Here is a 10,632-nt window from a genome sequence, read left to right on the forward strand (position 1 = left end):
GTTGGTGATGGAGGATGGTTGATGATGACGACGACTATGGATTCCCCTCTCCGGAGCCCCGAACGGACTCCAAATCAGCCCTCCCGAGAGAGTTTAGGGCTTGGCGGCGGCTCTGTATCGTAAAATGCGATGAATCCTTCTCTCCGGTTTTTTTCTCCCCAAACATGGATATATAGAGTTGGAGTTGAGGTCGGTGGAGCACCAGGGGGCCCACGAGGCAGGGGGCACGCCCAGGGGGGTAGGCGCGCCCCCACCCTCGTGGACAGGGTGTGGGCCCCCTGGCCTTGATTCTTTTGCCAGTATTTTTTATTAATTCCAAAAGTTTCCTCCGTGAAGTTTCAGGTCATTCTGAGAACTTTTATTTCTGCACAAAAATAACACCATGGCAATTCTGCTGAAAACAGCATCAGTTCGGGTTAGTTCCATTCAAATCATGCAAGTTAGAGTCCAATACAAGGGCAAAAGTGTTTGGAAATGTAGATACGTTGGAGACGTATCAGAATTCAATAGTCTTCATAATAAAAGAACCAATACAATAAGTATCGAGCATGGAGCGATTATTGAGAGAAAGCCGAGCATAAAATTTTTGAATAATAATTTCTCTTGAGAGCTCATGATTGGGGCATGAATATAACATTGACTTAAGCCTCCCCCAAGCTTGAGCGATGCTTTCTCCTTCGCGAGGCCAAAAATTATATATATAATTATGATCATGATGAACCTGATGCAGAGGATAAAACTTCTGATGAAATTCCAATTTCAATCTGTTGTAGTTCCATGATCCAATATCATCGCATAGCCTGAACCATGTCAATGCCTTTCCCTTTAAAGATAAAGGGAAGACCTTCTTCTTGATAACATCCTCGGGCATACCTGCAAGCTTAAATAATCCACAAACTTCATCCACATATATTAGGTGTAAATCGGGATGCAATGTTCCATCTCCTGTAAAAGGATTAGCTAGCAGTTTCTCTATCATACCCGAAGGAATTTCAAAGTAAACATTTTCAGTAGGTTCAGCAGGTTGAGGAGCAACTCTTTGCTCTACTGGTCGGGGTGAAGATACCCCGAACAAGCCCCTCAAAGGATTACTTTCTATAGTAACAAGTGACAGTAAATTTCAGCACACTATATAAGTTTTTCCTTACCAAAGGCGCTTCACTCCCCGGCAACGGTGCCAGAAAAGAGTCTTGATGACCCACAAGTATAGGGGATCTATCGTAGTCTTTTCGATAAGTAAGAGTGTCGAACCCAACGAGGAGCAGAAGGAAATGACAAGCAGTTTTCAGTAAGGTATTCTCTGCAAGCACTGTAATTATCGGTAACAGATAGTTCTGTGATAAGGTAATTTGTAACGGGTAAGAAGTAACAAAAGTAAACAAGGTGCAGCAAGGTGGCCCAATCCTTTTTGTAGCAAAATACAAGCCTGGACAAACTCTTATATAAAGGAAAGCGCTCCCGAGGACACATGGGAATTATCGTCAAGCTAGTTTTCATCACGCTCATATGATTCGCGTTCGTTACTTTGATAATTTGATATGTGGGTGGACCGGTGCTTGGGTACTGCCCTTCCTTGGACAAGCATCCCACTTATGATTAACCCCTCTTGCAAGCATCCACAACTACAAAAGAAGTATTAAGGTAAACCTAACCATAGCATGAAACATATGGATCCAAATCAGCCCCTTACGAAGCAACGCATAAACTAGGGTTTAAGCTTCTGTCACTCTAGCAACCCATCATCTACTTATTACTTCCCAATGCCTTCCCCTAGGCCCAAATAATGGTGAAGTGTCATGTAGTCGACGTTCACATAACACCACTAGAGGAAAGACAACATACATCTCATCAAAATATCGAACGAATACCAAATTTACATGACTACTTATAGCAATACATCTCCCATGTCCTCAGGAACAAAGGTAACTACTCACAAATCATATTCATGTTCATAATCAGAGGGGTATTAATATGCATAAAGGATCTGAACATACGATCTTCCACCAAATAAACCAACTAGCATCAACTACAACGAGTAATCAACACTACTAGCAACCCAGAGGTACCAATCTGAGGTTTTGAGACAAAGATCGGATACAAGAGATGAACTAGGGTTTGAGAGGAGATGGTGCTGGTGAAGATGTTGATGGAGATTGACCCCCTCCCGCTGAGAGGATCGATGGTGATGATTTCCCCCTCCCGGAGGGATGTTTCCCCGGCAGAACAGCTCCGCCGGAGCCCTAGATTGGTTCTGCCCAGGTTCCGCCTCGAGACGGCGGCGCTTCGTCCCGAAAGCTTCCTCTGATTTTTTCCAGGGCGAAAGACTTCATATAGCAAAAGATGGGCATCAGAGGCCTGCCAGGTGGCCCACGAGGCAGGAGGGCACGCCCAGGGGGGTTGGGCGCGCCCTCCACCCTCGTGGACAGGGTGTGGCCCCCCTCTGGTTGATTCTTTCGCCATTGTTTTTTATTAATTCCAAAAAGTGCCTTCGTGAAGTTTCAGGACTTTTGGAGTTGTGCAGAAGAGGTCTCTAATAGTTGCTCCTTTTCCAGCTCAGAATTCCAGCTGCCGGCATTCTCCCTCTTTGTGTAAACCTTGTAAAATAAGATAGAATAGGGATAAGTATTGCGACATAATGTGTAATAACAGCCCATAATGCAATAAATATCGATATAAAAACATGATGCAAAATGGACGTATCAATCACATGCGTGTAATTCTCCTGACAAGCCAACAGAGCTGCCCGGCGGAGAGCCAGCGCTTCAGCCAGTTCCGGGGAAGAGACTCCAGGTAAAGGTTCAGTGGCCGCCGCCACACACTGGCCGGTGTGGTCCTGCACCACAACACCCGACGCCGACGAGTTCTGCTCCAAGGCGACTGCGACATCTGAAGATAGAAGCAGTGTACCTTGAGGAGGAGACCACCCAAAGCTAGAAGCCGGTGTCACGTGAGAAGCTGCAAGTCCAGGTTTGAAGAGGTGCTGTAAGATCATCTCCATGTAAGCCCGCGCCCTCGCTGCTGTGCGTTTCGGAGGAGGAGCCTCAGGCTCATTCCGGGCAGAATTCCTGGCTTCCCAGATGTGCCACACAGCAACCGTTATGATGGATATGTCTCGATCGGAGCCTCGCGCTAGCAAGTCGAACAACCACTGCTTGGGAGAGCTGAAAGATGAACTGCACAATCTGATCCCAAAAGCAGACTTGATCTCATCCCAAACTGCCCAGGCATGAACAAAAAATAGTAGCGCATGTTCGATGCTTTCCGGACGACCACAGAAAAAGCAGTCTGTCCTCGGCGGGATCTGACGCCGCTGCATTTGTTCACCCGAAGGCAGGCAGTCGCGAGCCAGCCTCCAGAGCACAATTTTCATCTTGTTTGGAGCCTGAACATTCCACAATTTCTTCCACATTCTTTCCTCCAATGGCCAACTCGAGGATTGTCCCCTGCCGTTTACATTACAGTCAGACAAGAAACGACTCGTCCTGGCCATGTTATAGGCCGAACGGACAGTATACTCTCCAAACTTGGTGAAAGGCCACCAAGAAAAATCCGGCCCTCCCTCCCAGTTGATATGAATTCTGAGGATATCATTTGCCACCTCATCAGGGAAGAAGGCTCTCACAGTTTCCTCGTTCCAGCATTCATTTTCCTCATCAAACAAACAACGAACAGTAGCCGAAGCAGGGATTGGAGCCACGGGCTGCAGTAATGCCGGAGGAGTAGAAGGGATCCAGTGATCATTGAGTATATGGGTGCTCCTTCCATCCCCAAGCCCCCATTGCACTCCCTGTTTAAGCAGTTCATGACCATGGAGAATGGCCTGCCAAGTGGCAGAGGCCGAGCGGGGAGCAGATGCATTCCAAAAGTCACTGGAAGGAAAATACCTCCCTTTTAAGACCTGCGCACACAGCGATCCTGGTTCAGTCAGGAGACGCCATCCCTGTTTATTGAGCATCGCCTGGTTAAAGAGCGCCAAATCCCCGAAACCCATGCCTCCGAGCGATTTTGGTGTGGACAGCCAGTCCCAGGAGCGCCAATGCATCTTCTTACCATCCTCACGACCCCACCATCGATCAGACACAATCTGCCGGAACTTCTCGCATATCGCAACCGGCAAGCGAAAACAACTTGAGATGAATGTGGGAATCGCTTGAGTCTTGGATTTTAGTAAAGTCTCAGTCCCTGCCCTGGACATAGGCTGGTCCGACCAGCCAAAGATATTCTGCCACGCTTTATCCGTCAGAAACTTGAAAGTTCTTGTAGGAGAGCTGCCCACCTCCGTTGGCATACCCAAGTAAGAGCCATGAAACGTCTCATTGCTTATACCCAACTGATTTTTCACACGATCCTTGACCTCAGCAGGACAGTGATTACCAAAGAACACCGCAGACTTGTCTCTATTGATTGCTTGCCCCGAACACGCATAATATGAACTGAGCGTCGCCTCCAAAGATGCCACACTCTGAGGATCACTCTTAGCAAAGAAAATGCTATCATCCGCGAACAGGAGGTGTGAGATAGGCGGGCCATGACGACCGTTTCGAATCCCATGTAGCTCGCCACAAGCCTCCTTTTGGAATATCAGACTAGATAGACCTTCGGTGCATAAGAGAAAGAGATAAGGGCTGATCGGGGCCCCTTGCCGAATACCACGAGATGGAATCACCGATTGTGTAAGCTCCCCATTCACTCTGACCGCATACCAAACATTAGTCACACATCGCATAACAGTTTCAATCCAGGAAGAAGCAAAACCCAGCTTAGTCAAGCACCGATGGAGATAGCTCCATTCCACACGATCATAGGCCTTCATCATGTCGATCTTGAGTGCAAAGAAAGGTTTCTTCACTCGTTGTTTCCTGATAGTGTGTAGGCATTCATACGCAATCAGAGTATTATCCGTGATCAACCTACCGGGGACAAAAGCACTCTGAGTCTCAGACACCACCACAGGCAAAATGGCCTTCAACCGGTTAGCTAAGACTTTGGATGCGATTTTATAGAGCACAGAGCAAAGGCTGATAGGACGGAAGTTCTTCAAGTGTTTGGGCTTGACAGTCTTCGGAATCAGAACGATGACCGAATCACAAAAACCTTCCGGAATCGGACTCCCTTCCAAGAAACCACGAACCGCCTGACAGATGTCGTCCCCCAAGAAGTTCCAATGTGTCTGGTAAAAGAGAGCAGGAAACCCGTCAGGACCGGGGGCCTTGGTTGGTCCCATCTGAAACAACGCCGTCTTGATTTCATCATTAGAATAAGGCTTGCACAGATCAGCATTCATCTCACTACACACCTTGTTTGGAATAGCTTGTAAAACCTCATCAGCAGCCGGGCGTGGTTCCGACGTGAAGAGGTCTTCATAGTAGGACTGCACCATACCCTTGATCTGCCCTTGAGAGTTGCAAGCTGAACCATCCTCCCGGAGAAGCGAGTGGATCATGTTAGTTCTCCGTCTAGCCGACGCTCTGGCCTGGAAGAACTTAGTATTACAATCTCCTGACTTTAGCCAATCCACCCGTGAGCGTTGCTGTTCCATAATTTCCTCCCGTTCAAACAGCTCGCATAGTTGACTCTCAATGTGCCTTTCCTCTGATAAAGATGTTGGGGAAGGTGGAGAAGCCCTAATAGAAGCCAGACGGCGCTCCATCTTTTCAATGTTCTTGCGAATGGAGCCAAAAATTTCCTTGCTCCAGGAAGACAGAGAGCCAGCCACATTTTTCAAATTTTCCCATGTCGAGCTCAAAGAAGAAAGGCCATCTCTACCAGCAGACCACGCTTGCTCGAGGGTCTCTTTATAATCAGCCGCTCACAGCCACATCGCTTCGAATCTAAAACCTTGATGTACCGGTGCCAAGTGGCGCTGTTGGGAAACACGATCCAGATAAATCAGAATTGGGTAATGATCAGAAGTAGTGGCAATGACATTCTCCACACCACAATCTTTAAAAAGACTGGTGAAGGCACTGTTAGCCACTGCATGGTCCAACCGACATCTGACATTGCTGTTGGGGTCTTGCTTATTGCAACAAGTGAATTTCGGACCCGAGTAACCCAAATCAGATAACCCACAATCCATCAAACAATCCCGAAACGCAGCCATCTGTGAGTCCAGCCGGTCCCTAGGACCACAGTGTTCATCCTGAATAAGAACTTCATTAAAGTCACCACAACAAATCCAAGGACCCGTCGAGGAAGGTTGCATGCGTCGAAGGAGTTCCCAAAAGTGAACTCTATCCTCTCTCCTTGGTTCCCCATAGACAAAAGAAGCCCGCCAAGGTGCACCCTCATCCAGCTGGACCTTGACATCAATACACCGCTTGTTGGCAGCCCTAACCGTCACTACCGCCGTATGTGTCCAGAAGAGAGCGAGGCCACCACTGAGCCCCTCGTTGCTGACAGCAAAACAGCCCGAATAACCCAAAGACCACAAGAAATTTCTAACTCTCGAATCCCTCCTCTTTGTCTCTGAAAGAAAGAGGAGGGAGGGTCGGTAGAGCTTCACAAGCCAGCGAAGCTCGCCAACTGTCGAGTCCGACCCCAGGCCTCGACGGTTCCAGCAGATGATACTCATTGCGTCTGGCGGGGCTGCCTCGCAGCCGCCGCCGGATCCGCCGATCGAGGGTCTGATGTACGTTGTTTCTTGCTGGACTCCGTATCAGTGACCCGCTCCACACCAGAAGCAGTAGGCAGAGGATCTGAAGTCAAGACTAGGGCTAGAGCATTGGCATCAGCCAGTTCTTGATCCTGGGCCGAAACTGACGGAATGGTTGAGAGGCCGAAACGGATCTTTTTGCTTCATTCTGTTTTGCCTTGCAATGCACAAAGAAGGTGCTGCACTATCTGTAAAACTAGGTGATTTCCCCACGCGATGCCGGTGGATTTTAAAGATTAATTTTGAATATATTTTTTGTATGAATGAAATGACTTGAATCAAAAGCTGTTGCTTTCAGAAGTAATTGTGTGTGAACAAAAAGTATGCATGTACAATGCACCATTAGGAATTGAACAATTAAATTGGGGAATGCATGTGCTGTAAAATAGTTTTAGTGGATGACGATATGGCACATTTGGTGACGTGGAGGGCTGCATTTTTGAGAGAATTAGCTTTAGTGGGATCAACGATGTAGGTATTATATGACCCGCAAAAAAATATATTTAGGCATTATAGATACAAATTCTGGAACCAAAGTGTCTACAATGTTACTACGAGCACAGTTTTTCTGTAGGCTGTCTCTGTGCGTTTTTGTAAGTACTGTTTCGAACTGTTGTGCTAGGTTCTGATGCCTGATGGAATGCATGCATGGGCAGCACTGCAGGTGTGGTGAGTAAGCGGTACCTCCGGCTGTGGGGACTTGCAGCCGGAGCCCGAAGGGAGGGTGCTCGGCGAAAAAGCTTCGGAGAGAGACAGTGTGATGGAACCGATCGATGCCGGGTTGCCGATTCAACCGGAGTGTCCTGTCCCTTAAAGCAGCCTTCCTCGCCTCTGCTCGTCGTCGACGCAACCAACCAAGAGTTGCCAACCGCTGGGCGCGGGTGCGGGTGCGAGCTAGCGCCACTAGCACTCCAGCAGACGATCGATCGTGTCGCACGTATCGCGTCAACTGTGCTCTGACACTGTTCGCGGCCTTTCCTTCTTCTGCCGTGCCTTTGCTTGTCGCCGGACTGTCGGTCGCCCGGCTGCAGTGATCACCCTGACCTGAGCGTGCATGCGTGAGACACACGGCGGGGGGAGGATTCATCGGAGATCGGAGACGACGGGTTGGTCCGAGGTCGAGCGCTGGCCTGGCCGGTGAGGCGCCGGGCGCGGGCAGAGGCGGCTGCGCCAGCCCTGCCGGCCGGCGAAGCGCGGCAGCGTGCATCATGGGTGCCGGGCGGACGCGCTGGGCACTGTGGAGAGCGCGCACTGATTGCGCCTTTTTGTCCACGCTCCCGTCTCGTGTCAAATCAGGGTCGCTCGCGCGATCGATCGTCCACGGTTCCCCCGTGCCGTCCCCTCATCCCGGTTCGTTGGCCGTCCCGCTCCCGCCCGTCCATCCATCATTGCCCATGGATCATTACGCCGCACGCACCACCCAAGCTAGCCATACTCGTACCGTATCATCCTACACGCCACGCCATTGTCTGCCTGCCTACACGCGCGCACCCCTCCAGGCTCCAGCTCCAGGGACGACGCCGGTCGCCACTCTACTTCGACCTCTCTCCTACCGCCGCCTCCCTTTCTTCCACCCATCCCGTCAAACGCAGCCTCACCACCGTTATCTCCTCTTCGCCTCCTCCTCCCCTGTCCCGTCCATCACTCGTTCCTTCCTAGCTAGCAGCTAGACACCTTTTCCCAGGTGAACCAGGAGGCATGGGCGGCGGCGTCGTCAGGTGCTGCGTCAAGATCCTCGCGCTGCTCTCGCTCGTCCCGCTGGCGCTCAGGGCCGGCTCCTTCCTCGGCCACGTCGTCGCGCCGCCGCCCTCGTCGGCACGGCCAGCAGCCGCCGCCAGGAGAGCGAGCGTCGTCGCCGGCTCGGCGCACGTCAAGACGTCGGAGGGCGCTGCTCTGGCCGCCGCGAGGAACCGGAATGGCGCCGGCGTAGGCGGGTTCGGCGACGACAAGAGGATGGCGCCGTCCGGGTCCAACCCGCTGCACAACCTACGATGAGCCGTCGCCGTTCCTGCTCGCCGTCGCCGATGCATGTATGAATTCGACGATGTTCTCTGCTCTCCTCTGCTATTGCCTCAGTGGCAGCTTCTTCGTATGATTGATTACAGGCGATAATGTATACTACAATAATATACTAGTACTATATACGTATCGATTCTTCAGCTTGCATGTTTCCCGTACATACCGCACAAAAGACTTATCGTCTGTTAAGTTCAGGAGACCGTATTGGTGCCTGAATGAATTGTTCCTGCCTTTGTTCGCAACTCTGAAGCCGTCGAAAATTTCCTTCTCATTTCCTACAAGGAGCCAAAATGTTGCCAAAAAATAACCAGAACTCTGTATTCTCTTGTTCTTCAAACAAGAAGTGCTCATTTCTCGCGACTAACCGAGTTCGATCTCCTCTCTACTCTCACGATGGGTACTGCTCAGCCATCGATTCCATGCATTGTCACACCACACGTTATCGTGTGCAAGGAACAAATCAATTGCTTTAGTTTCTCTTCATAAAATGAGCACGCTACCATAAGCCTGTATACGATTACCATAAACAATTTCACGATACCTCAATAGTAGTACATGCTAGGAACAAACTAATCGAGCTGTAAATCAAGATCACACTGGCCATGATCAGCTGAGTGACACAACAGTTAGTCTAAGTGTTTCCCTTTCTGCTGTTGTCTCTTGTGGTGAGAAGAAACGGAATGAAAGCCAATGATATCAGCGAGGAAACATCCGAAGACCCTGACTGACATTCTCCATGCCTGTCCTACCTCACAATCATGGTGTCTTAGAATCAGCCATCGTCGACCCCCTGCCGAAAGTGCGCCGCAAGCAATCCAAATACTCCAACCAAAGGAAAACAGAAACACCCAACACTAATTGTGTCACAAGCGAACACTAATTCTGCAGCCTCTACTGATGAATGACACGCATCGGTTTATTCTCTTCGATCGGCAACGAGACAAAGGCAGGCAGCAGAGCTGCAGTGCAGTACACATTACAGAGTGACACGAGGAAGAAAAGAACAGAGCTGAGCTAGCTAGCTAGCTAAACAAAACAAGCCAAACCGCTGCTGTCCTACTGATCTGTGGAAGCACGGGCTGAAAATACCTCTCCTAGTAGGTAGGTGAAACTATGGATGGGGCTAATCCTTGGCTCCGGCCGGCTCGTCAACGACGACGGTGATCCTGCCCTCGTCGAGCAGGGCGTAGAACTCGCGGGTGCGGCGCTGGTTGCTCCAGTGGTGCAGCTTCCACAGGTACCCCGCGAAGAGCCCCAGGCTCATCCCGTACACGATCTCCCTCACCACGCTCGGCGGCCGCCGACCCTTCATTCTCGCCCCCGCCGCCGACGCCGCCTGCGTCGCCACCTTGTGCGCCGTCGTCGACATGGCAGATGGCACCTACCTCCCTCTTCTCGTGCGTAGCCGCTTTGGAGCAAAGTGTCAGAGTAAGATGCTTTTGATGAAGAGGAACCGAGCGCGGCAGCCCTGCGGTGGACGGGTGGAGGCGCCGTGTCGGCCGAGGTGGCGGGCGCGTGGCGAGCTCGCGCCACGCGTGCGTTGCGCTCTCCCAAGCGGCGCCGTCACAAGACCTCCTCGACAGCGCCTTAAGCGCCACTTGGAGCAAGCGGCGCCCACGCAGGCACCTTCATGGGCCGGCCCATTATAAGATCGCTCCCTCGCTTCGTTTCCTTTTAGCTTCTGTTCGTTCGCTCGATCAACTCAGCCTCCGGTTCTTGAATTCAGAAAAGTACAGAAATTTGTAAAAAGTTCATTGATTCAGAAAAGTGAAAAATTTAAAAACAGTTCATCGAATAGGAAAAAATGTCATCAAATTTGAAAAAGTTCATTGAGTTTAAAAATAGTTCACGAATTTGAAAAAATATTTCATGAAGTTTGAAAAAAGTTTGATTTGAAAAAAGTTCATCGAAATTCAAAAACGTTCATCGAATAAAAGTTCACCGAATTTGAAAAAAGT

At 50.1% G+C, this 10,632-nt stretch overlaps 2 protein-coding genes across 2 annotated transcripts; one reads left to right on the plus strand and one right to left on the minus strand.

Moving 5' to 3' along the window:
* The first annotated feature begins 7,752 nt into the window (after positions 1-7,752).
* On the plus strand, positions 7,753-8,814 carry LOC123074051 (uncharacterized). Its single transcript, XM_044496999.1, has one exon. The coding sequence runs from the start codon at positions 8,354-8,356 to the stop codon at positions 8,648-8,650; it is 297 nt and encodes a 98-aa protein (XP_044352934.1). The 5' UTR covers positions 7,753-8,353; the 3' UTR covers positions 8,651-8,814.
* A 752-nt stretch (positions 8,815-9,566) lies between these two features.
* On the minus strand, positions 9,567-10,094 carry LOC123074052 (putative cytochrome c oxidase subunit 5C-4). The gene has a single exon (XM_044497000.1). The coding sequence runs from the start codon at positions 10,041-10,043 to the stop codon at positions 9,798-9,800; it is 246 nt and encodes an 81-aa protein (XP_044352935.1). The 5' UTR covers positions 10,044-10,094; the 3' UTR covers positions 9,567-9,797.
* Positions 10,095-10,632: the final 538 nt, after the last annotated feature.

This window comes from Triticum aestivum, chromosome 3D (assembly GCF_018294505.1).
Source record: "Triticum aestivum cultivar Chinese Spring chromosome 3D, IWGSC CS RefSeq v2.1, whole genome shotgun sequence".
In the NCBI taxonomy this organism is placed as follows: Eukaryota; Viridiplantae; Streptophyta; class Magnoliopsida; order Poales; family Poaceae; genus Triticum; species Triticum aestivum.

Bases quoted from the DNA above. Each gene is read 5' to 3' on its own strand.
- LOC123074051 (XM_044496999.1), top strand. From the start codon at position 8,354: ATGGGCGGCGGCGTCGTCAGGTGCTGCGTCAAGATCCTCGCGCTGCTC.
- LOC123074052 (XM_044497000.1), bottom strand. From the start codon at position 10,043: ATGTCGACGACGGCGCACAAGGTGGCGACGCAGGCGGCGTCGGCGGCG.